We start from the raw sequence: 27641 nt of genomic DNA, 5'->3' as shown, positions 1-27641 counted from the left end.
GTGCTTAGGCCTATTGTAAGGTAGGGAGGAAGACGAGGGTGGGGGGTGGGGTGGGGTGCGGGATCTGCTCTTATGGATTCCCCCATGCCTGAGCGTATGGGCTTACGTAGCTACGTCATGCATGTGCATAGATTACGTGATTACTCTGCACACGGACATGAGGCCCCCAGAATGACTAAGCTTCTTGCCAGCACATGCTCAGTCATGGGGGAGTGGCTAGGAATTCTATCAGTTATCTTATGTGATGTTCCCTTATATGTTAATCTTGGATTATAAGTTTTGATAACATATTCTTTACAGTGGCTTCATTCATTCAGATATCACGTGCTATATTATGTACTCTAAATTGTTCTAAATGGTATTGTTCTGAGTGCTGGGGGGTTAACTGTCAGTAAAAACACGTATTTTTGTTCTAAGTTCCTGATCATAGCCAGCAGGATATCAGCTGTATGTTAGAGAGTTTTTTTTTTTTTTTTTTTGGCGGGGGGGGGGGGGGGGGGGGGGGGGGGGGGGGGGAGTGCAGTTGTTTGTTTTGAAACAGGTTTTCACTGTGTAGCCCAGGCCAACTTTCTGGCCAAACCTAGCTTCAAACTTGTAATCTTCCTGCTTCAGCTTCTTTGGGATTATAGGCTTATATCATAATAACGAGCAAAAAAATGTATTTTTGTTTTTTAGATTTATACTTATTTCTATGATGATATGATTGGACTTGTAGTGCTTTATTATTCGAAATTATTAAATTATCTCTGTGACACCACAGACACATACACATGTAGTTGTTGTCACTAAAGTAAGAGATAGGGCTTCCCTGCTTCCTACTTGATCTATAGGTCCTCTTCTCATATTCGGGCCATTTGTCTCAGTGCTGCTGGGCTCTCTTCTCTTCCTCGTTTGTTCTTGGTATCCAAAGGGATTTTCTTCTTACCTACTCATCATATCCTATCACTTTTCATGGTATTATAGCCTTAAGGTTAAATTTTAAATCCGATAGTCTTACCTTTCAATATCTGGCTTTGCCCTCTATCTTTCCTTAAAGCAGTTAGCAGTGTTTATTGACCAAACTACTGCCTCTTGGTTAGAGCTTGACCTTCCAAGTGACCTTTCATAAGTTTGTTCTCAATTTCTCTCTCCTTTTGTTCTGTTATCATAGACTTCCTATCTGCTTATCACTTTTGAATATAATATGTATCTCTCATCTGAGGTATGTGCTAACTGCTCATTAAAGGTCAAGAACATGCACATTTCCTTGCTTCTAGTATTCTAAAGTAGCATAAAGCTTGTTTCTTAATACATGTTAATTAAGTGAACTCAATAGACTTTAGTAGAAAAATCATTACATTTGAAATTAGATTCCTGGGTTCTAGTTAAGTCTGTAACCAGGTAGTTGTATGATTTTGGTCATTTAGATTCTGCTTCCCTTCGTTAATTGTCTAGAGAAGGTTTGTTTAAATGCTTAAAGTGTGAGTTCTTAAGATTTTTATTAATCTAGGTTGAAATAAGTTTCCTATTCTTTTGGAGTAAAATTGATTTTTTTACATGCCTCAGTATGTCTTGCTAAAAGTCACTAAAATGTTTTAAACGCTTGAGAAACAAACAAAAAATTGAGAAGGTCGATAGGTAATAGCCTTTCTCTTTTTTGTAAAGGAGATGATAATTGAAACCATTTGGGGTGATCTGCATCCCAAGTTTATATGCAAATATGTCCTCTAATAGTAAACAATGTGTGCTTCCTTTCAATTGGTTTGTCAGCAGGAGAGCTAGTTTAATGAAACATAACAAAATGTCAACTCCTCTGAGGTGTCATCACTTTCAAAGTTTGAAATTTAAAACTGCAGTGTGTTTGTCTTTTATTATTGAAGTTTGGTTTCCATTGGTGACAAACAGAAGAAACTACTGGTGTTTGGTATATATTTTATTTATTGGAGAATTACTTAATTTTCATTGATAAAATTTTTTTATGCTACCCAGAAACAGTTAATGACAAAAATTGAAATGATCATTCTTTTAGATACCAAAGATGTAACTTTTCCCTGCTTTCCATGACCTCAGGTAAAGATGTAACTTTTCCCTGCTTTCCATGACCTCAGGTAAAGATGTAACTTTTCCCTGCTTTCCATGACTTGGAAAGGTTCACACCAAGGTACTGTAGGCTTTACTCGAGTCTTGGGTCTCTAAACTATTTCATAAGTTAATTTTCCCAGTTCCAGTTATCAAGGGAATCTGAACCTAGAGACAGTGGATCCAGATAGAAACTGTTTGGCCAAACTATTGTTTTGAAGCATTAATAAAAGCATTAAGACTTCATGCGGCATGTTTGAGATTCAACTGTGATGGTCTTTGTAGCTTCAGTGCATCAGTCTAAAAGTTTTATGTTGTGAAATTTGTTTAACTCCAGAGTTAAATTTATTTCAATATTCCATTAAAGAAATAATGAAAAATATTCATACATTTAAGAGACTTTAAAATGTTCAAATCTGATAAGAATATTACAGTTGCTAATTTCTAAGTTAGTACTAGTAAAATAGTAAATTAATGAGACCATTCCCCCAAAATTACAACTTTGACAGTATACTCCAGGTAGTCTTCCTGTGTGTGTGTGAAAAGGAATAACTGTGGCCAAATAATTTTCATATGATTTCAAAATGATCTCTTTATGTAGATTCCTGTTTTAGTGTAAAAGTTACGTTCCCTTTTAGTATGACATTTTTAGTCATCTAACAGTGACACGTTCTAGGAAAGACTTAGTGATTTCTCTTAGAAAGCTGAAAGATTCCTGTTATGTAATAATGTGTTTAGCACAGCAGGTAGATGAGGTTTTGGAAAGCTATTTTCTGCTTCATTTCAGAAGAGGAAAGTAACATAGTAAATTGAACAGATTAGAGTTATGCTTTTGCATTGATCAGTTTTTAGTCGTACATGAACTAGAATACTGAGAATAGCTTTCTTATACTATAGCATTTGCCTTTTTCAAGGTGAGGAGTTCCTTAATTCTCTCTCGGCTCCATAGTTGATCAGTTTCTGAATTTTTCAACATCATCTCTAGACTGCTTTTCTCCTCTGGGTACCAAAGGTACAGCGTCATTATTTTCAAACTGCGATCATTAAATCTGTTTCTCTGATTTTTGTTGGATTATTTGTGCTTTACTTCCATGGTCTACATCTTTAACAGTTTGTGATTTGGAGGAAGAGGAGCAGTATCCTCTTCCAGTTATCACATTCTACCATATACATCTTCTAGATCAATCTTGCTGGAATAGCTTTTTATAGTAATGACTTTCATTAAATACAACTAAAATGTGGTTTTACTGTTGAGGACAGAAGTGACTGAACTGTTAAATTGTCTTTGTGTCTGTGAGAGGCTGCACCGTTGACCTTGGACTCTGGGCTACTGTCACTGTTTTCAAGGTTCACTTTGTCTACAACACTTTATTTACTAACTGAAAGTGCTTTGCCTTTTAAATCTGTAATTTCAAATAAACCAATCTTCTGGCATACTGTTGAAGAGTTTTCTGTGATTATATTCAGAGTATAGAGATTGCAGAACTTCTGTTACAACCTATAGGAAAAAGACTAGAGATGTAAAGTAAAAAAATGTAACGTTGGATGTGAAGTAAAATGAAAGATGCCCTATCTGTAATCCAGTTGCCAGAATTGAAGACATTAAAATATCTAGAAATAAAGTAGAGTTGAAATAGATTTGGTAGACATTTAAAAATAGTCCTGTTCAAGAACCACCTCTTAACTCCTTTACTTGAGAAATTCTGTCTTTTAATGGTGGTAATCACTACAACAAATAATAGTCGTGTGGACTTATTCTTGCTCTGTAACAGTTCAGTGAAGTAGATTGAATTATTATCTGTGTATGGACAAGGAAACGCAGGTACAGAGTGTTTGAATGGTGTGTCAAAGTCACGGCTGTTAGATTGAGGACTTGAAGAGAGAACAATCAAAGTTCTGCCATCACGCTTCATACAGCTAGTGCTCTTTAACCATTTGCTTTGATCAGTAGTCTTGAACTAAAGAGCTGTTTTGTTTTTGTGTTTTTTTGTTTCTCTCTCTCTCTCTCTCTCTCTCTCTCTCTCTCTGTCTCTCTCTCGTAAGATAGTCTACTTCGGCTTCTGACTCTCAATGTTCCTACCTCAGTTTTTTTTAGCGTTCACCACCATGCCTTGTAGTATGAATTCTAATTGGTCTTAATGATAAAAACCCGGAGCCAGATATTGGGGTAAATGGTGAAAGATCAGAGAGACAAAAGAGTAAGCCACAGCCATCTCTTACCTCGCCAACTCTTCAGCCTGAAAATGAAATAAAATACGAGAAAAGAAAAACTTACACATTGGAATAGGAGAAAACAAACAGAAGGAAAAGAGCCCAGGAAAAGTCATAAGAAACATAAGTAGATAGAGAGACTCACTTGTTACTTAGAAATCATGTTAAAAAAAAAAAATAAATAAACTAGAAGCCTTAAATACATACACAAAATACCTGTAGGGTAAAAGATAGAAAAGGTATATATAATTAAAAAAAATAAAGCCCTGACACAACATTATGAGACAAGGAACCTCCAAAGATGCCCTTGAGTTCATTTTATATTGGCCATCTACTGCTGGGCTTACAGCCTACCCTTAGGAATAGTTTGTCTGTGTCTCCCCGCTCTCCATGAGAATCTCTTAGAGAAACCTAAATTTTCATTTGCAAGTGGTTATCACTTGGACATTGCTTCTGGGTAAAGAATAGCACATGTGTCAACTTCTTTCAGGTCTAGGACCCCATCTGCTGCAGACCTGTGCAGGCACAGTACATTCTGCCTCCGTCTCTGTGAGTTCATCTGTGCTTCCGTCCTGCTGCTGGAGAGGGCCATGTTTCCTTGGTGTACTCCATCCCCTCTGGCTCTTGCACTCTTTATGTCTACCTCTTCTGCAAAGTTTCCTGAACCCTGAGAGGAGGGACTTGATAGAGATATCCTATTTAGACCTGAGTGTTCCAAGGTCTCTCACTCTGCTTAATGTCTGTTTGTGGATCTCTATTTCTTCTCCTTTGCTGTAGGAGGAAGCTTCTCTGATGATGATTGAACAAGGCACGGATATATATGTATAGCATAATGTCATTAGGAGTCAGTTTAATGGTGTATTCTTTTCCTAGAACAGTAGTATTTGATTTTTCCCTAGGTCCCTGAGCTATCTAGTCTCAGATTCTTAGTCACCCAAGCAGTGTTGGGTAAGGGTTCCATCTCATGGAGTGGACCTTAAGTCAAACTGGATATTGGTTGGTTACTCCTAAGAATCTTTGTGCTCTCTTTGTAGTAGCATATCTTGGGGTCAGGATACCTTTGTAGATCAAAGGGTTTGTAGCTGGCTTGGTGTTTTCATTTCCTCTTTGGTAGCATGCAGAGTACCTTCTTTTACCAAAGATGCTAGCATGTAGAAGGCTCTATGTAGGCAGCAGCTTGACTTCTCCATGTGCAGAGTTTTGTAGGTGGTGTTTTCAGTAATAGGGCCTTGCCATCAGTTTTGTGGAGGACAGCCTATAGTCCTGGCAACAGCCTGGGTTGTTTTCAATCACAATAGATGGAGAAAATAAGACATTCCATGATAAAACCAAATTTAAGCAGTTTCTATCTCAAGCCCAACAGAAGGTACTAGAAGGAGAATCCCAACCTGAAGAGGTGAACCACACCCAGCAAAACACAAGAAATAATAATCCCAGACCAGCAAATCAAGAGAGGGGAAGCGTGCGTGTGCATACACACACACACACACACACACACACACACACACACACACACACTATACACACAAATGAACAGGAATCAGTGAACACTGCTCATTGATATCTCTCAACATCAGTGGTCTCAATTACCAAGTAAAAAGACATAGATTAGCAGAATGAAAGCAAAAAATGGAATTCATCCTTTTACTGCATCCCAGAAACACACCTTAACATCAAGGATAGATATCACCTCAGGGTAACAGGATAGAAAAAGATATTCCAAGCAAATGGATCTAAGAAGCAAGCTGGTATATAGCCATTTTAATATTTGACAAAAAGACTTCAAACCAAAACCAATCAGCAGATATAGGACAGGACACTACATACTCATCAAGGAAAAATCCACCAAGATGACATTTAAATTCATGACATTTGTGCACTAAACACAAGGGCACCCAAGTTAATAAAAGGAATCCTACTACAGCTTAAGTCACTTGTTGATCCGTACACACTGATTGACTCCCACCAAGAGTGGGAGATTTTACTACCTCACTCTCACCAGTTAGGCAGACCATCCAAACTAACACTATACAGAGACATGCTGGCACTAACAGACGTTAAAAACCAAATGAACCCAACACATTTACAGAACATTTCATGCAAACACAAAAGATTATACCTTCTCAGCACCTCAGAATTTTTACCAAAATTGACCAGATACCCTAATTTATATAGAGTATCTATTGGGAATAAATGTTTAATGTTTAGTTTACTTGTACTCACATCCATGTGATGCTTTGGTAATTTGAAGAAGACTATGGAGTGACATCCCCTACTGTGCTTTAAGTTTAAAGGAAGTATGTGGTCTTAAATACCTAAAGGCCACAAGAATGAGATATTTTATTGTTAAAGTCAATTTTCTGTACATTTTCAAAATATATAGAGTTTTCCAGCAGGGTCCCCAAACATTAATTAATTTATTGTTAAATTTATTTGTTTTTTACACAGGGTGTGATAGGTATACAGCTGGTTGTTACCATGGTGATGGCCAGTGTCATGCAGAAGATTATACCTCACTATTCTCTTGCTCGTTGGCTACTCTGTAATGGCAGGTAAGTAAGGGATAGGCTGACTGTAATGGGCACTTTTTTGTTTTGAGATGAGGCTTTGTGTAACCCAGACTGGCCTAGAGTAAGATACCTTCAGTCCCTATCTTTCTCTTTCTGCCTCCCAAGTACTAGGATTGTAAGCATGTACCCCCTCCCCTGCATAATACCTGGCACCTGCTGTCTCCATTCAGCTTACAAGCCGAGTAACTTCCTCCAAGTACTAATTCAAATCTGTTTCTAAAATAACCACAAGGAATGTTGTGAGAAAATCTTGCTTTCTCTTTCTCTTAACATGCTAGTTTATCTGTGTTGTACAGAGGCAACAGGGCAAGCAGTAAGAACTCAGATTCTGTTTCCTTTTTCCTCTTCCATCTATTTTATGGACACTGAGACAAGGAAGTTTTTTTTTTTTTCTTCTAGTTATCTTTAAAAGCTGATCAGCAGCCAGGCAGTGGTGGTACACACCTTTAATCCTGGCACTAAAGAGGCAGAGGCAGATGGATCTCTGTGAGTTCAAAGCCAGCCTGGTCTACAGAGTGAGTTCCAGGATAGCCAGGACTACACAGAGAAACCCTGTCTCGAAAAACCGAAAAAAAAAAAAAAAAAAAAAAAAAAAAAAAAAGCTCGTCAGCAGGAGGGTGAAAAGTTAGAAATCCAAGTGCTTAATAAATGTTAGAAAGAAATTAGAAAAAAAAGTCCTGCTTTTAGTGGTTTAGTTAAAAAATTAGTATAAAAACTAGATGTTCTTTGTTTGACTGCAAATAATTTTAATCTCCTTAATTCAGTAAGGATGGAGTGGAATTATGTTGTATTATTTAAATTTATCTATTGTACTGTAAACTTAATATTGTTTATCCCCACTGCTTCCAAGAAAAGACCTAGGTTGCCCCTCTAGAATTTGTATAGTATAATGAAATCAGAAGAAAAGGAATTAGATGATATAGTTACAGAAAATCTATACACAGAAATATAAGCCATATGTATTTCCTGTGCAGTTAATGAAAGGTCAGTAATACATTTGGTACCATAACTGTTTCAATAGATGAATGACCAAATGTCAACTCTTTTCTTTTGTTTAGACCTTTTGAAATTTGAAGACGGTGGGAGGCTCTCTTACTGATACTTTCTTATTCAGCGAGACAGATAAACCTTTAATTTAATAGGCTATTCTCTTTACAAACTGAAGTTTCCTTCGTCTGATTTATTTCCCATTTTATCATGTTAGCTATGTTTCATACTTTTCTCTTTGTGATAGTCAAATGTAGAAAAATAATCAGATTTAAAGTTTTTAATACTGCACATTTGTATATGTACTGATAATGTGAAATAAGCTGTTTAAATGTATTTTAAATAAAGTGATGAAATTTTTTGATAAAATTGATAAGCTCATGTACAGATCCATCATCTGTGACTGAAATTTTGTTATGTCAGCTTAATATACCTTCCATAATTGTGTTTGCTTATTTTGCATTCCATAGACATGAAAAACAACAGCTGTGCAAATTATTATTAGTTCTAAGCAAATGATAAAGTTCTAAACATACAAAACCTTAAAATATATAAAAAAACTTGTTAATTTTGGAGTAATGTGTTATAAAGTTTTTCTTTTTTGTGGTGCTGGGAATTGAGCCCAGAGTCATAATATGTGCAGGGCTCTTACTGAGCTATATCCCATCACTCAAAGTTTGATCTTTTACAAGAATGTGTCTTTTTAACTTTTTCTCATTAACAGTATTTTGTATTGATAAAAGTTGCCTTTAATGCTAAATGAAGTGTATTAATAGACATATATTCTAGTAAGATTATGTCTCTGTTATTTCATATTCCTACTGTTTTGTCTCATGTTTTAATGTTATGTACATATGTAAAGTTTGACGCTGATATTTTGGAGTCACAGAAGCCAACTCTCAGCACTGTCAACTAATCTAGTAGAATAAGATCAGTATTTTATAACATTTAGAATAATTACTATTTTGCCAACCTTCGGTGATATGAAACCATACTGTGTTAACACTCAGATATCTTCTTAGTGGCTTATGTATTGTGGTCATAAATGATAGTTTTCATTGGAAGCCATTTGAGCAAATGAAAACTGTTACAGGATGACTTGGGAATTACTGTGTTTAATAGACCTGTTCAGTAAGATCATTTATGTGAATGAATACATGTATAGATACCACTAATCAATAGTATGCTAAAAATTTGGGTGTTTTTTTTTTTTTTAAACTTTTTGTGTATATCTTACTATTCGTTTATTTCATGATAATATAAATAAATCATACTTTTCTTAAAACTTAGGACTTAGGTTCGTGTTAACTTATGTCTTCTATTTTTTTGACCCTGTGTCTTTGAAGTGCAGAGATTACAGAGGCACTTGAGCCAAGTGATTGACATCATAGTTAAGACAGTTTTCCAAAGGAGTCAGTACCTTCAAGGAGTAAGCAACTGTACCTAACAAAATAAGCAGTTTTTAAAATTAACAAGACTTTTAATATAAAAAGTTTATTATTTTATAACACTACTGTAATTTTGAACAGTAGGGTTTTTTTTTTTAACAAAAAAGCCTTAAATCTGGTTTAATTCCATTGATATTACCTTTGTATTTATATAATGCATACTGACAAATTTTTAAAATCTAGTGTCTCATTTGGATATTCTGAGTAAAGTAGGAAAAGAGATGCACTGGGATATGTTTATAACCTCCAGAATCCCAGTGCATATGAATTAATGTAGGCTTCGCTTCTGCCAGACAGGAATGGGATCACATGGGGAATCAGTGTGATTGGGCAGCTCTTCCGGTGAACTCTTCACAAAATGGTGATTAAGGTATTTAGTTACCTTTTCAATGGTGAAGTGTAGGTATTCTAGTTGTCTTGCTTGTTGTGGCTTTAGTGTTCTTCCCATGACCTTAGAGTCTTCTGTCAACTGCTGTGCTGGTTGGCAAATGAAAAGAGGGTGGACTATGGATCAAGAGATTCTGAGGTATCAACCTTAGAAATAGACTGATTGATTTCATAAGCTGCGGCCTTTTGACTAGGGCCAGCTAAAGGTCAGGGGAAACGGAAATGTTGTTTTCATTGTACCTCAGAAATAAAAACAAGATTACTGAATCCCTATTTTTTTTTTTTTTTAAGAATAGATGGTATTCCATTTTTACATGTGGGAAAACAAGTTGTAAGTAATTTGTTCAGGTCCATATAATGAGAAATAAATAGCTCCAGACCTTCCTTTAGAAGCCCAAGTCATAGTCTAGTGTAAGAGTTTTCACCCAAACCTGTGATTTTACTTTCCACTGCAGTCCATCAGAATCTAAAAACACTGAATGGGAAAAACTTCAGGAAGAAACAGTTGATCTTTTAAGTGGCACACCATTGTGAGGAGCATAATGAAACTGCAGTCTGTTCATAACTGATCACACTGCATGCTACCTGCCTGTTATTCTCTTTAGACCCATGCCAGGGGATGGGGCTTACTTGTGTTGTATCAGAGGGCTGCATTTAAATCATATTTACATTAGATCAGGTTGCCCACATCATTTACCCCTCACTTCATCTGATCATCTAGGTGTTGTATTACCTCACTCCATCACAAGAAGGGTCAGGGTAGTACAGTGAGATTATGAGAGGCAATAGTAACAACTTTATTACAGTATCTTGCTGTAATTTGCTGCTTGTTATTCATTGTTACTGTATCTAATTTATAAATTAAACTTTACCAATAAGTATATGTAAGAAAAATCATAGCGTATATAGGGTTTGATAGTGTCTGTAGTTTCAAGAGTACCCACTAAGGTTTTTGGTACATACCACCAAGTATAAGGGGTGAAGTCCTGTATTTGCTTGATTGATGGCTTCTCTTGTGTTCCACATCTTGTCCTGGAGCTGTCACAGTGAACAGGTTTTTAAATGTGATGCGGTTATCTAACTACAAGTAGAACTGTGATTTCTCTTGGCAGTGGAATAATTTAGGATTATCTTCTTTGCTTCTTTCCCTGCAATGCTTTGTCTTTTGACTGTCATGTATATGTAGGGGATATACTTGCATACATATACATACACACAGGTAGTTACAGCTAGTGTATGATTTCTCTTCACTTACTGTGTTCTTAGGCATCTAGCCATTTATATTCTAAATCAAAAGGCACATCAACACTAATTTTAATTCCAGAAGCATACTATGAAGTAAAGTTTAAATACTATCTTATTTCTTAGTCTATATACCTCTTACCTTGTCATTTGAAATTAAATTTATTCCATGTGTTTTATGTTCATCCTTTCAGTCTTTAATAGGAGAATACATAGTGACCATTCAGAATCTAAAATTCCCAAATCTAAAATGATCTAAAGTCTGAAACTTTTTAAACATCTGTGTAATACTGTTGTACTCGTTTCGCGAAACCCCCAGAGACCACCAAGGAGCTGGTTTCCGATGCAAGCAGACAAGGGTCCTTTTATTCAGGTTCAACCTGGGCCGCCACATGGCAGATGGAAGGAAATGTGGCGATGGCCAGGAGCCCAGGTGTAGAGGGTTTTTATAGGGAAAAACCACAAGCCAGGAATTGGCAACTTGGGATTGGGTAGAAGGGGCAAGGTGATTTTTTGAAACGATTGGTCTAGACTTTTGGTGGGGAACCACAACCCCCTGGACAGGATTATCTGGACTGCTCCGCAGGATTATCTAGATATCTCCAAGGGCCATAAACCACAGACAGGATCCTGTTAAGCTTTCCTTTCCTGTATAAACAGCAGACAGGATGTCTGCAGGAGGATACTGCTCTGTATCCGTTCGAGTTATCATGACATATTCCTGAGCCTGTAAAGTTAAGTCTAGGCCTTCACAATACCACAAGTAGAGAGCTTGACACTTCATGTTTCAGGTAATAGTAAAAGTGTTCGTACATTGAAAACACTTTAAAATTGCCTTCAGGCTGTATATATATTAAAACAAATGAATTCCATAATTAGGTTTGTATTCTAACCCCAGGATACCATGTATATGCAAATACTACAAAATCTGAACCTTGAACCCATCTGGTTCACCTGCAGGTTTACTCGGCCGGCCACTATTTTATGAAATGTTAGTTGTACTTTTTTAAGATTACCAGACTTGCCAGGCGGTGGTGGCACACACCTTTACTTCCAGCACCCGTGAGGCAGAGGCAGGCGGATCTCTGTGAGTTTGAGGCCAGCCTGGTCTACAGAGTGAGTTCCAGGAAAGGCGCAAAACTACACAGAGAAACCTTGTCTTGAAAAACCAAAAAACAAAAAAGATTACCAGACTTGGTTTAAGGGATTTCTCTTTTAACAAGAAACTGAATGGTTTAGTGAGTAGCATCTCTTAGGCCTAACCCATGAAGTTTATTGCTGACCTTGAAAAACAGCTCTAAAGAGCCTGATGCTCTTAGACTTCCGGTCTCTCACCTTCAGAAGGAGGATCCTAAGAAATTGTGTTCTTTGTATTGTAGAGTGAGCAGCTTTCTCTAACCACTCCCTTGAGCCAAAGAACCCCTAACTTCCCATTGTAGTGAAAGTTACCTTTGTTTTGAAGTTTGCTTGCCCCTCTTTGCACAGAGGTAAGTGATAGGTTCCCGTCTTCAGACATTTGAATAGTGGGTACTGTTGACTCAGGATGGTTTGTGTGCCGCCTTGCTGTTCATTTTCCTGTTTGCTCAGCGTAAACCTCATGCATGCATTTCTCCTGACACTTTCATTTCTCTATCTCTCACTTTGCTTTGGTTTGCTACCTTTCACAAGTCTCTCAGCAGAAATACATTTTTTGGGGGGGGGGGTGTAAGATGGCTCCGTGGGTAAAAGTGCTTGCCACATAAACAGGGAGACCTGAGTCCAGTCACCAGAACTCATGCCGTGGCACGCATGCTCTTGTTCCGTCTTCTCTCTCTCTCTCTCTCTCTCACTCTCTCTCTCTCTCTCTCTCTCACCATCACACACATTTTAGTAATAGCTTAAAATTAAATTATAATTTGGTCAAATGTACTGTAATGTCTCCTTCCATATTGAGTAAGGAGGTGTTATAACACCTTAGTGTTCAATTGTTGGAATTCTTTTTGCCTGTTATTGGATGCATGTTTCCTGAGTCAACAATCTGGAAGTTCCTTTCTGTGAGAGGAACCTACTATTCACATGCACAGTGAGTGGGACCTAAGACCTAAAAGAAAGATTTAAATCTTCAGCTACTGCCATTAAGGAATGTTTGAGTCCTTGCTCTCTTTGCCTTAATAACTTCCAGGTCTGGACTGTTCATGATATTCTTTGAAATCTTTCAACAAATAGCAGAGGATTATTTCTTCCCACCTAATATAATTAAGAACATTTAGAATAAAAAGTAAAATTGTGATGAGTTACTACCTTCGTCAGTTTGGGCTGCTCCAACAAAGTACCATGAACTGAGTGGCTTGTATAGTCAGAAGCGTGTCTCTCACAGTTCTGGAGCCTGGAATTCATGAGATCAGGATGCTAATGTGACCTGCTTCTGCCGAGTCTTTACCAGTTTGCACACTGCTGCTTTTGTGTGTATTTTCAACACAGCAGAAAGAGGAAGACAACTTTCTGACCTGCTTTTAAAAGCGTATGAGTCCAGTTCATTAAGACTCCATGTTTATGACCAAAAAGCCCCATATCCAGATATTGTCGCATTGGTTTTTAGATTTTAGCAGAAGAGTTTGGAGAGACACAAACATTCTGTTTATTCAGTGACCTGTATTATATGCCCTGAAATAAAGTTTTACGTAATTATATGGTAAAATCTTCATAGCTTGCTCTGTTAATACTCCTTTTGTATACTTGTTCATGGTCAAATTTTCATTTAAAATTTCTATAAAGATTTGAAGTAAATAACCCTGCTACTTAAATTTTTATAGTAAAATCCAGACCAAATAATTCTATAGTTTCTGCTATTTGATTTTCAGTGTTGCTGAATTGTTATAGTAGTCAGATATTTTATGTTAATAACTGATGTGAGAATGACCATTATAAACCTGATTCAATAATTTAGTAAAGTACAACAGCAGCTTAACTTTATTATCTGAAATATTGCTACTAATATAAACTCAGTGTAAGTGAAAAAAAAAAAAAAAGGCACAGAGTAGCCAACCAAGTTAACTGCTAGCAAATGCACTGAAATTAATATACTTAAATGTGAGAGGTTCAGGTATTAGTGAGTGCCTTTTTAAATTTATTTATACCTTTTACTGCTTTCCACTTCAAAAGCAGCCTATACATACTGTGTGAGAAACAAAGATGGCAAATTGATAAAAATGTTTAAAAAAATAGGTAGTAGATTAAATGCCCATGACCTAAAGGTGATAATAAGTAAATTTTGTTGTATTTCCTTCTGATGTTTTTACTCAGTATCCCCCATTAGTTATACCCTAATACAGCTTTTTGCTTAACATAGCAAACGGTTTTCCTCTAACTATGTTCTTGTAGCCATGTTAGGAAGACACAGTGCAGCTGTTGCAGACAGGCAGTCATTTTCCTGAGACAAAATGTAGAAAGTGGGAACCGTGTGGTAGTGAATGAAACTGCAAAGTACAGACTGTTATTAAAGGAAATCAGGCAAGCATCCATCTGAGTTTCGCCTGGTGATTTGCTGTCTAGAATACATTTTCCTCCTATTGTTTCTGGCCTCCCACTGATGTACAGAGCAACAAAATAAATCTTAAAGCATAAATTGAACAACTCTGTCTCGAGTTTGAGAATATTATTTTAGCATAAAGTCTATACTCCATACTATCACCTAGAAGGCTTGGCATGATATGGTCCTTTCTTACCTCTTGCGTTTACCTTTTGCATTTTTTGTGACACTGTGCCTCGTTGGCTTTTTAGTTACTGCAACGTTGTGTATTTCTTTAAGCTTCTGTGCATTTGGACGTGCTCTTTCTTGCTTGAAATGCTCTTCTCCCCATTTCCTACCTATTAGGATGCTAGTTAAGTACTGGCTAAGAGAAGTTTTTTTTTTTTTTTTCTTATGTCTAATCATATATCTAATAAGTGAAATCTCATATTTTCACCATTCATTTGTTTTTTTTCATGTGGTTTCACAACTTGCAATTTATTTTTTATTAGAAAATGGTTAAATTCTACCCTGACTGGAATAGAAGCATCAAGAAGACAGGGATTTTGGCTTTATTGAAGTTGATTTTGAATCAAGTATATAACTGTGTCAAAGTATCTGGAACATGATGGGCTCTCCATAAATGGCTGATGAATGAATGAATGAGAGATAGATTAGAAATAGATGTTCCTAAAAGGACCCAGTATCACTGGAGTTTAGCTGTAAAAATAATCCTAATGAAGTTAATTTTAAATTGTCTAAGAAGAACTATAGTATGCATTCCATTTTAGAAAAATGGACTTATAAATATAAGTTAGGGGCTCGAGAGATGACTCAGTGACTGAAACATATGCTGTGCAGCCATGAGGACCTGAGTTTGCATCCTGAGCACCTACAGAGCAAACCAAGTGTGGTCCCATGATGTGCCTGTCACCCTGTTATGGCAGTGGGCAGAGACAGCAGGAGCACTGTGGCTTACTGCCTTCCTGACAGAATACAAACCCACTCAAGCTGTAAGCTTCCATCCAGGTTCTAGGGGAGACTGTGCCTCAAAGGATAGGGTAGAAGAGGGAGTGATAAAAGGGGACAGCCATGCATTGCCCCCTCTAGTTCATATGTGCATGTGAGCACACACACATGCGTACGCCATAGCCCACACAAGTAAGTAATTCCAGAAGAAACAGTTCTTTGATAATAGAGGTTTTTAAGATAGCTCATCAATTCTGTGATTTTTTTCACTCACTGTGTTTTATTTCTCAAAGCCAGACAACTAAATGGAGTTTCTTAAATGCATTGTTGCTTAGATGTTCTTCTGAATACCATGCATTCACCAACATTTCTAGATTGTACACTTGAGATTTTCCACAAACTAAAATATGTGTAACACCAGAGTCAGTCAGTATGTGGGTAAGGCCGTCCTAGTCAGATATGGACTTCTACAAGGTGGTAATAAGTTTGTGTGGACCTACACATATCTTCCCAGTTGGAGCCTGACAAGAACATTTCACCTGCTTTTCTTATTTCTCATAAGTCCTGTCAAAGCTACTCTTACTTCGCTTTGACTTTTTATTGATAGTTTTGCTGTTTTAAAAAGTTGACCTCCAGGCAGGTGCAGTGGTGCAAGCCTTTAATCCCAGGCAGGATTCAGGAAGCAATTGAGGCCAATCTGATCTACATAGTGAGTCCCTGGACAGTCAGGACTACATAGAGAAATCCTGTCACAAAAAAAATAAAATAAAATGACTTCCAAACATAAGACCGAGTTATTGCTAATATTCATAAGCACACAAAAGCTGTGATTATGCTCATGGAAATTGTTTGAATGATTTACAGAACATGGAAAAATGCTATATTTATGATTGTGGACATTAGAAAGGCTATATTCAGGCATGATTGTGCTGCTTGGTGAATTCAGTGTTAATGAATCAGCAGTCTTAAATGAAACATATATAACAGGTTATGTCTTGATCAGTTGATGAAAGCTGTTGTGACCAGAGGCTCGCAGGAACCTAACCCTGTATCTCCCCTAGGAGCAATGGTTCAGTGTTTCGCGGCGGCTTTATAGAACATAACTACCTCGAATAACGAGAATCAACTGTAAGTTCAAGTTCTGGACTTGAATAGAAATAGCAGGAAGTTCTTCCTCACCTCTTAAATGTAATTTAGAGACTTGATTGGTGTGTGTGTGTGTCCATTAAACCAGGAGGAACACGGAGTTCTTTTGGTCCAGTGGTTCTTTTTGAGCACTTACGTGTGTGTGTGTGTGTGTGTGTGTGTGTGTGTGTGTGTGTGTGTGTGTCCATTAAACTAGGAGGAACACAGAGTTGTTTTGGTCCAGTGGTCCTTTTTGAGCACTTGTGTGTGTGTGTGTGTGTGTGTGTGTGTGTGTGTGTGTGTGTCCATTAACCCAGGAGGAACACGGAGTTGTTTTGGTCCAGTGATCCCTTTGAACACTTACTATATGCCAGTAACTGTACTAGCTTTGTAGTATACAAAAACAAAAATAGTAAAGTAGGAAGTCAGCTTCAGGAAACTTAGAGCACTGTTCTGTTTTTAATCTGCACAACTGGCAGCTGTCTGTTCTGCAGTTCAGTAATTCATAGAGTGATTCATAGACTTCAAGAAACTTCTGTACTTATTCTGTAAAAGATGCACATATGATAAGATCTGGGGTGAAAGGCACATAGTTTGTTTCTGTGTCCTTTGCATGCAGAATCGGAACATTACCAGAAAATTTGGAGAGGACCACTAGAGTCGCCACAAGCAGGCCCTGCCCCCTCTGGGGTTCCTAGTCTCCTTAATAAAGGAGTTCAAGAGCAGACTCAGAAGAAATCTCCAGGGCAGGCAAGCTGTAAATCTCAGTAGTTGCCTGGAGAAGCAGGGTGGAGAGAAAGTGCCTCTTAATGTTAGGCATTGATTTAGAAGCAGGAAGCCACTGCCAAAAACAGGAGTTGGAAAACTTTAAAGAGTGAGGAAACCCAAAGCATCAGGTACAGCATGTTTTCAAAAGAGGTGAAGAAAATGGAAAATTACAGTTCTCTGAGCACTTCAGAGAAGAGGTCAGCTGCTCTGTGAGCAACTGTACAGAGGGTGGGAATTCTGGGAAGAAAAGGTCTGTTATCTCATTAAAGAAGTAACTATTCCTCTCCTCTTTTTTAAGATGGCATTAGGTGAGTCTGCTCTTCTGAGGGATAGCCCTTAGTCAGGCAGTTGACTTACTCAACAGGATTAACTCCTAAAGGAGGAAACAGTAGCTCGTCTCCACCCAGAGGTAGATTTCATTTCAGTGGCTGGAAGGTAATAGTTTTGTTACAGGACCTTTTTCTGTCACTCTGAGAGTTCTCTAAAGAGGTGACCCTATAATCAATTAGGAGATGGGTTAAAATCGGGGGAAACATGTAATACACTTCTATAATAAAAATGTAGACAGCCACTTCCAAAGCTGCTCACCAGAAGGCATTATTAATGTGGTTTTAGTCCCCCCCCCCCCCTTCCACCTTCGTGTAGAGCATCAAGGGGGTTTGTAGCAGGCAGGAAAGCAGAATTCCCTGGTTTCCTGACAGAGATCTAAGTTCCATGCCAGGAAAGAAGGCGGCTCATGGGAGGCTTGGAAGTTTAAGATGATGTCAAGAGTCCTAGGCAGATAAGACATAGGTTATTCACTCTAGGCAAAGGCCTCAAGGCACACACAAAGGCATGCCACAGGAGGGCATAGTCAACATGCAGACAGGCATATAGACAGACACACTTGGGCAAAGGCCTCTGCCTCAAGACCACCACATTTATACAAAACACATGTGAAAGTTGCATTTTTGCCAAAAATAGTCATCCAACGGATGACATCGCTGTTCACTTGAGGGTTCCCCTACCTGCAGTGTGCTTACTTCGTAGCCCCGTGGATGTCTGCCATTAGCTATGCTGGACGTCCACAATATCCATAGCAGTGCCATGTTATCTAAACATACATTATCCTTTGTGGCCAGTCCTCTGTTACCAACACAAGGACGTTTCAGGAACTGGTGCTTTGGGTTCCCTGTCCCACCTGACTGGTTTCTGATTTTCACCTTGAAGGTTTCTCCTTTTGGGCCCGTCTATGTGTTAACCAGCCAGAAGATTACAGCAAGCTTTGATATCCAGAGTTTTTTTTGGGAGTTTCACCCATAAATAGAATTTTATGTAGTAGATTTTATATCATTGTTTTAAATGATTGAATCCAAATATTAGTCCCTTTCCCATAACTGAAGGTTAAGTTACTGAAAGTTCCAACCCTTTAATCAAGTTTTTTGGTTTTTTTGTGACCAAATTCTATCCTGGAACTAATGTTACCTCATTACTACCTGTCACTTAGAGCTTTTGAAGCATTGTCCAGAATGAGCAAAGAACAGATGATACATTCTATATTATATCACTGAAAGATTTCCTTGTGAAACAGGAAATAAATTGGAATATAGGTGTTTTAGTTAGAGAGAAGAATATATGCAAAAGCACCAAAAGATGAAAGAATTTGTGAGAAATCAAATATTAGTTTAGTCAAGGTAGTGTGTTCTTTTGAAGTAGGGAATGATTGAAAAGAAATCTGCAGAAGTGAGCTCTGTGCTCATGATGCAGGGCTGTGGGAGCAGGAAGTCACAAGTTCTGTACCCCTTAAGGCCTTGAGAGGTGTCTTAGTAGGAAGTTTCAAACACAGAGTGACAGACTAATATTATCAATTCCTGTGTCCTCAGACAGGTTTCTTCTGCTCTTGGCTTCATCTACCCTTACCCCAACATATTTTGTTGCAAATTTTAAACATTGTATTATTTTAGCCATAAATATTTCAGTATCTTTGTAAATGTAAACTTAACATAATCTCACAGTCATCTCAAAATTTTTATCAAACACTTTTATATCAAATATTCAGTCGTTGCTCAAATTGTCATTTCTGTAGCATTTTTAAAAGAGCAAGTTAGTTGTTGGTATTTCTTTAAATTTAGATATGTCATTATAATCTAGAGTTTTGTAATTAAAAAAATAGTATAGCAGCATGAGGTGTGTATTTATCATCCTTTGTAACAGTATAGGGGCAAGGACCTTGATGAAAGTTCTGGCTTACTGATTCATTGCACTGCCTTGGGAAGGATTTAAATGTGCTAATGTACTTTGAGGAGGTATCCCTTGTGGAAAAAGAACCAAGCGAGCTCTGAGTGGTGGGTGAGAAGGATGTCGAAGGGAAGGCAGGATCAGAGAGAGAGTCTTGTGATAGTCATGCCGCAGAGGACTAAGTGGAGCCCAGGGTTGAAGTAAACTGTTTGCAGTGGAGTCGGGGGAGTTTAAAGCGTTAGACCAACCGATGGTAGCGTTTGGATACACTAAGGGTAAGATACATCAGTAAACTGAAGTGACTGGTAGGTAGTGAAACCACTCGGCAAGACACGAAAGTCAGGGACGTGCTTGGTGTGGGAGAGATTAAATGATGTGGATATTCTGTGTGGTAGAGAGGACAAAAAGAAAGATGACTTATAACTATGAGGGAGCATTCAGTCAGCTCTTTTAAATAAACTATCACTTCATTTAAATGAAGGATGGTGGAGAATTAATGTGCGCAGTCATCTGCAGAGTTCATGTCATTTCGTTTATGAAAGAGGAAGATGTTAGAAATCCATACAACATAGCAGGGCCTGGCATCTAGTAAGTGCATCTAGGTGTTGCCTGGGTGTGCCTCTGAGCTCTCTAAGGCCTAAGTGCATCTAGGTGTTGCCTGGGTGTGCCTCTGAGCTCTCTAAGTCCTATGCAGCATGTCTATTTGCATTGCCACCTGATTATTTCCCACAGTGTCTTCACAAATTGGAGACTCAGTAAATATTTGTAGAATAAATAAATAATCTGGTAAATTTAAGCAATTTCTTTAAAAGGGCATTTTTTTCTTCCCTTAGTTTGAGGTGGTATCAACATCCTTCAGAAGAAGAACTGAGAATCCTTGCAGGGAAGCAGCAGAAAGGAAAGAGTAAAAAAGACAGGTAAGTTCCCTTGATGAGCTTCCAATGTGAACTGTTTAACATCGTTTTTGCAGATACAGTTTGCACTTTGATTAAAGGAATGTGTATTAACTATGCTGTAAGTAGTTGATAAATTTCAGATCAGAACCCATGAAAATTCCAGTAAAATAGAAATTAGAATATAAGCACAAAATAATTGTTTTACTCAAAGAGTAACTTTATTCTTGAGTAGGTAATATATTTGACATTAGAACCCATGTAAATCTTAGTAAGTGAAAATAGTATGTAAATACAAGACAGTTGTTGTTTCACTCAAAAGTTGTTAATTTTATTCTTACTTAAATTATGAAAATACTATTTTACATCTGTTTGCTTAGGTTGATTAAGAGAAGAGCTGCAGTGTTGTCCACAGGTCTTTCAAAGGTGGCTTTTGGGAATCTCTGCTGCTCCTATTGCTAGACAGCATGCTACTGCCTTACATCGTGTTTCTGGGTAGATTGGCCTGTTGACTTAGAGTCCACATGTGCAAAAGAATAGAGCGAGACCTGGCTTTGTAGGTTCTGCTCATCACTGCACTGCTTCTCCTCAAGGTGCAACTAAGCCAGAACTCTACATGGAATGTTAGCCCTCAGCCCAGCTCTTTATATGTCGTCTGTTTAATGTTTTAACTGTCTGCTGACAAGCCTCATTGAATGAACCATAGTCACCTTGGTGAATTGGAGAGATTGAACATGGTCGTATTGAAGAACTTTTCTGCCTATAAAGTTGCATACCTGTATTTAATTCTGAGAAAGTCTGCCTTGATGTCCTCTCCACATTAGCTTTAGTTTCCTCAACTAGGGGTTGACTAAGGCTTTTTCCTTTTCACTTATAATATACATTGAAGTTCATTGGATTATTAATCATGAACCTTCCCCTTTTTAAATTTTAGTAGTTCTTTAATAAAATATTCTTAACCAATGTCATAGTTTCCAAAATATTTTATGCATTCGTGCAACTTAATATAGATAATTACCCTGGCTGGAGTGATGGCTCAGTGATTAAGAGCACTCACTGGCTGTTCTTGCAGAGGTCCCGGGTTCAATCCCTGACACCCACATGGCAGATCACAAACTGTCTGTAACCCAGTTTGATTGGATATGAGGCCCTCTTCTGGTCTCCAAGAGCACTGCATGCATGTAGTACACAGATTCTGGCAGAAATACAATAAAAAAAAATTTTCAAGTATCAAATAATTTCCCAAGTTTATATACTTAAGGACCAGAATTTTAAGGACCAGGTTAGTTTTTAGTTGCTTTTTTGTTTTCAACCACTAAAACTCTGATGACGGCCATTGTTACCATGTCAAACAATTGTGGGATTTAATTATGCAGTATATTATTCATTTGGTAAATATTTGGATTCTTTTTGCATGCCTTATAATCTGTTGTTTTCCTTTTTTAGGCTTAGTTTCGTTTAGCCCATGCTGGTAGCAGAGGAAGACCTTGAACTTGTGATCCTCCTGCCTCTAGTTCCCAATAACAGCCATATATCACCATTCCTGGTTTCAGGCTACATCTTAGGATCAAACCCAGGAGCGTGGCAGTCTTCAGCTGCACTATATGCCCAGCCCTTACAGGAATTTCTCAGTGTTGTAATTACAGAGAGATGCAGTGGTGATGCTCTCCTCTTACTAACAGCAGTAACCATGGTTTGATTTACTTACATGAAATTTATCACCGAGACCCCCCCCCCCCCCCGTTTTTATTTATTCAAGAGTAAATATAATGTTGAAAATAATCTTATTAAAGCTGGACATACTACTTTCTATATTTATTTGATTGTCCTTAAAATTTAGATTTAGGAGTGATACAAGTACGCTTAGAGATCTTTGCTGGCCTCCTCTGTCTGTAAGTCTGTGTAGGAACCTCCTGTGGTTACCTTTCATGTTTCTGAATTTCTTACGAACATTAATTTTAATACTCACTCATCTCTGTCCTACATATAATTACAGCTGTGTTTGTGTGTATATGTGTGTACATCATTTCAAAGAGAATTTTATTTTCTCTTCCATTCCTTTAATCTTGTGCCTACAAAAGAGATACTAGGTTGCTTTTGAATCTGCAAAAAAGAGTAGGAAAAATGGGTGTGAAATATTATACTAGCAAGCAAGGTTTTGTTTCTCTTGCTAGTTCAGGTAATTCTTCCTCTGGTCAATTACACAGTAACATAATTTACTTAAGCATTTTGTAGGCTCCTTTGGAAAACTGTTTTTGAGTATCTGACCTCTTCCAGGGTGACATTAGAATGAAACTTAAAATCTCTTTTGCATTTAGAAGGATATAAGCACTTGGATAACTAAGTAATTTGTTTTTTTGTGTCACTTGTCTCATTTTCGCAGAAAATATAATGGTCACATTGAAAATAAGCCACTAACCATTCCAAAAGACATTGACCTTCATCTAGAAACCAAGTCCGTTACAGAAGTAGATACTCTAGGTAAGGGAGTCCTGTACGTGTTCTCTGTACACCAGTCTAATGGCAATGAACATATTTTGTTTGTTTATGGGGTATAATTTGTGTATTTTCCTAATCATGAATTTATTGTCCAAAGCATGAAGTCTAACATGTGAGTTTCTCAAAATGAACTTAACAGCTCCAAATGACTTTACTCAAATGAAATTTTTCTTTTCTCTTTATATGGTATTATTTTCCCCAGTTCTGGAAAGCAGACACTTACTCAGCTTTGTTACAGCTTCTGGTTATTAGGCAGGAGTCACAGTCTTGCAATAGTAATTCCCAAAACTTATTTCCTATAATAATCTACTTTCATAATGCACTTTAAACTACATTTGCATATTGAATTATCTAAAGTGTAGTAATTCAACTATTCTAATAGTGTTGGGTATTAAGATGTTGAAAAAAATTATTCACAAATCACCTTTATCCATTGAGTATATCAAAATAAATAATTTACTTTTTCCTTTTCAGTTTTTATAATAATGACTATAATGATTTTTAAGTTTACAATGAATTTTATATGAAGCTAATTGAATCCTAGAGGGGGAAGACATCTGAAGTGATGTTGTTTGTAAGACTAGTTTTCAGACCTTATACATTCATATTACTTACAGAGATCTTTAGAAATAAAGATTCCTTATTCTCTTTAGTCAGACGGTTTCTCTGGTCCCACCAGGCACCCGCAGTCCCCTGGCCCACTTACAAATAATCATTCAGAAGCTTATATTAATTATAACTGCTCAGCCATTAGCTCAGGCTTATTACTGACTAGCTCTTACACTTGAATTAACCCATAATTCTTTTCTGTTTAGCCACATGGCTTGGTACCTTTTCTCAGTTCTGCCTTGTCATCTTGCTTCCTCTGTGTCTGGCTGGCGACTCCTGCCTCAGCCTTCCTGTTCCCAGCCTTCTTTTCATCTGCTTGCCTCACCTATACTTCCTGCCTGGCTACTGGCCAATCAGCGTTTTATTTATCAACCAATCAGAGCAACACATTCCCAACGTACAGAAAGACATTCCACAGCAGTTCTTTTTAAAAATTCATTGACTCTAGAATAGGTTGTGGGAATTTGACTTCAAAAGTGCAACAAGTGATTTTGATTTATAATCAGATGTGAGAACCACTGGGTTACGTGAAAAATAAGGAATTAACACATTAATCAGTACTTATTTAAAGAAATGTCATACTTTATATTCTAATCAGGGTTTCTCCTCCTCTAAGTCCTCTAGTTCCTCCCCATTTCTCTACCCTCTCAACTCCACACCCTTTCCCCTCTTTCTTTAGAAAATAAAACAAAACAACAAAAAACCCAAACAAACCAGAATTAAAAAGAGAAGTCATAACAAAAACACACACACACACACACACACACAACTACCAGAAACCATAAAAACACAAAATCAGAAACAAACAAAAGATAGTTAAGACAAAAATGCCCAAAACTCTCTGAGACAAAAAGTTTGCAAATACTGTTGAATTTGTTTTGTGTTAGCCACCTATCACTTGGCAGGAGGCCTATCCTTAAGTGTGGTTAATACACACAACGAGACTCTAGTTTTTCCTTTGCAAGCCAGTGTCAGTTGGAGATAGCTTCTTCATTAGGGATGGATTCCCATGTCCACTACCCTTTCTCAACATTGGAACCCCATCTGACTTAATCCTTTCCAGGTTCTGTGCATGTTGCCATAGTCTTTGTGAGTTCATATGTATATCAGTGTCAGTCTTGTTGTATCTGAAAGACACTATTCCCTTGGAGTCATCCATCACCTCTGGCTCTTACAGTCTTTCCTCCTCCTCTTCCACATGACTTCCTGAACCTTGTAGGGTAGGGAGATTTGATAGACATCCTATTTAGGACTGACTCTTCTAAAGTCTCTCACTCTGCACATTGATCAGTTGTGGGTCTCTGTTTTAATTTGTTCCCATCTACTACAAGAGGAAGCTTCTCTGATTGATGATGGCCGATCAAGACAATGATCTGTAGCAGAATGTTGTTAAGAATTATTTATTGTTATGTTTCTTTAGCAGAACAATAGTATTTAATTTTTCCTTAGGCCCATGACCTATCCAGTCTTAGATTCTTAGCCACCTGAGCAGTGTCAGGCATAGGTTCCATCTGCTGGAGTGTGACTTAATCCAATCAAAGAGTGATTGGTTACTCCTACAACATTTGTGCGATTATTGCATCAGCAAATCATGCAGGCAGGTCATCATTATAGACCACAGGGTTTGTAGTTGGGTTGATAGTTACCTTTCTCCTCTGGTAATGTGCAGGGTTCCTTCCAGTACCATGAACACTAGTCAATAGAGGAAAGCTCTAGTTAGGCACCAGCTTGACATTTCTGTGTTCAATGAGATATGCAAGTACTATCTTCAGCAATAAGGCCTTACTGTGAATTTGTAGAGAGCAATCAGCCTGAGATGTTTGGGGGTTTCCATGGGGCTCTTTGACCAGCAACGCATCTAAGTGTAACCCATTCCTGAAGTTTTCATTTGGTGGCAAAAGATGTCTAGGTGGTACCTTGATATTGGTGACACCAATTATATTTCGTTCATATATGTATACATGTTAGGAAGCTTCTATAGTTGTGGGCATCAATATGAACCCTCAACTGGTCCTTATGTTAGGTGTCTCTCCCCAAATCCCCCTTAACCCTTGAATCCATCCTCCTCCCCTTGTCTCTTCATAGCCATAGATTTCACTTCAGCTTCTTGGGGAGATCCTCCCTGCCCTGCTAGCTTCTTATTCTGTACGTAATCTCTGTGGTTATGGATTCTAGCATGCCAATTGAAGGCTTAAAAGCTAACATCCACATATAAGCAAATACCATATTTGTCTTTCTGGGTCAGGATTACCTCTGTCTAGATGGTTTTTCCTATTACCTGCAAATTTCATAAATTTAACAGCTGAGTACTATTTCATTGTGAAAGAAATATACCACATTTTCATTACCCATTCATCAGGCATCTAGGTTGTTTCCTGTTTTTGACTATTGTGAATAGAGTAGCACTGAACATGGTTGAGCAAGTGTCTTTGTAATAAGATGTAGAATTCTTTGGGTAGATGCCTAAGAGTGATATAACTGGATCTTGAGGTCAGTCTATTCTTAGATTCCTGAAGAATTGCCACACTTATTTCCATAGTATCTGTACAAGTTTCCACTTCCAGCAGCTATGGATGATGTTCCCTTACCCTATGTTCTTGACAGCATGAGTTGTTACTTGTTTTATTGATCTTGGGCATTCTTACTGGTATAAGATGAAATCTCCAAATAGTTTTGATTTGCGTTTCCCTGGTGATTAAGGATGTGGAACATTTCTTTGTGGTTCTTCTTTTATGAATTCTCTGTTTTAGATCTATACCACATTTTTAAATTGGATTGTTTCTTGATGTCTAGTGTTTTTTCTTATATAATTTGGATATTAGCCCTCTATCAGATGTGTAGTTAGTAAAAATCTTTTCCCATTCTCTAGTCTGCCACTTTGTCTGAATGGTGGTGTCCTTTGCCATACAGAAACTTTTCAGTGTCATGAAGTCCCATTTATTAATTGTTCTTTCTGAATGTGCTATCAGAGTTGTGTTCAGAAAGCCTTTTCCTTTGTCAAGGAGTTCAAAACTATTCCCCACTTTCTCTTCTACTGGATTCAGTGTGCCTGGCCTTATGCTATAGTTGTGTTTTGTGCAGGGTGATAAATAGAGATCTATTTCCATTCTTCTATAGGTGATAAATAGAGATCTATTTCCATTCTTCTATAGGTGATAACTAGAGATCTATTTCCATTCTTTTATAGGCAGCCATCCAGTTTGACCAGCCCTCATTTGTTGAAGATGCCGTCTTTTTTATCATTGTATCAAAAATCAGGTGTCCATAGGTGTGTGGACTTCTGTGTGGCCTTCAGTTGGATTCCATTGATCAATATGTCTATTTTTATAATGATACCATGATGCTTTTATTACTATAGCTCTGTAGTATACCTTGACATAGGGTATGCTGGTAGCAGTTCTTTAGTTTTCATATGAAACTAAATTTTTTTTCTTTTCAATTTCTGTGAAGAATTGCATTAGAATTTCGATGGGGATTGCATTGAATCTGTAGATTAATTTTGGTAGGATGGCCACTTTCACGCTGTTCCTACCAATCAGTTGAGTATGGGATACCTTTCCATCTTCTGATCTTCTTCAATTTCTTTTTTCAATATCTTAATTTATTATACAAGTGTTTCACTTATTGGTTAGAGTTATCCTAAGTGTGTGTGTTTTGTTTTGTTTTTTGAGGTGAAAGCTATTGTTTCCTTGATTTCTTTCTGAATCAGTTTGTCGTTTGTATACTAATTTCTGTTAGTTTCATATCTTGCTATTTTGCTTAAAGTGTTATCAGCTATAGAAGTTTCCTGGTGGAGTCTTTAGGGTCATTTATGTATATAATTGTATCATCTGCCAATAAAGATACTTTGACTTCTTCTTTTTCTATTTTTATACCATTGATGGTCTTTGGTTGTCTTAGTGCTCTAGGTAAGACTTTAAGTACTATCTATTGAATACGTATGAAGAGAGTAGACACCTTTGTCTTTTTCTTGGTTTTATTGGAAAGTCTGAGTTTCTCTCAGGTTAGGTAGATGATAGCTGTGGGCTTGCTGCAAATTGTCTTTATTATGTTGAGTTTTGACTTTTGGATCCCTAGTCTCTCCAGGACTTTTATAATGAAGGAGTGTTGGATTTTGTCAAAGGCCTTCTCTGCATTTAATGAGATGATCATATGGTTTTTGTACTTAAAG

At 37.5% G+C, this 27641-nt stretch overlaps 1 protein-coding gene across 3 annotated transcripts in view; it reads left to right on the top strand.

The window, feature by feature from the left end:
• Window positions 1–27641, top strand: part of Tmem161b (transmembrane protein 161B) — an 83778-nt gene that overhangs the window by 21169 nt on the left and 34968 nt on the right. Inside the window, exons 1-4 of one of the 3 annotated variants that reach the window (XM_052743652.1) lie at window positions 6718–6821; window positions 16421–16487; window positions 20303–20386; window positions 22746–22843. Coding sequence is in view for 1 of the 3 variants with exons in the window: in XM_052743651.1 (XP_052599611.1) it covers window positions 6718–6821; window positions 20303–20386; window positions 22746–22843 (286 nt within the window). In the remaining 2 variants the exon portion in view is untranslated. Of the gene's footprint in view, window positions 1–6717; window positions 6822–16420; window positions 16488–20302; window positions 20387–22745; window positions 22844–27641 lie in introns of those variants that run through there. The other 2 variants (XM_052743651.1, XM_052743653.1) reach the window with 2 other exon arrangements.

The sequence above is a fragment of the Peromyscus californicus genome, unplaced genomic scaffold (genome assembly GCF_007827085.1).
Source record: "Peromyscus californicus insignis strain IS unplaced genomic scaffold, ASM782708v3 Scaffold_18__1_contigs__length_77618521, whole genome shotgun sequence".
NCBI classification, from domain to species: domain Eukaryota; kingdom Metazoa; phylum Chordata; class Mammalia; order Rodentia; family Cricetidae; genus Peromyscus; species Peromyscus californicus.
This window is presented reverse-complemented; position numbering and strand designations above follow the sequence as displayed.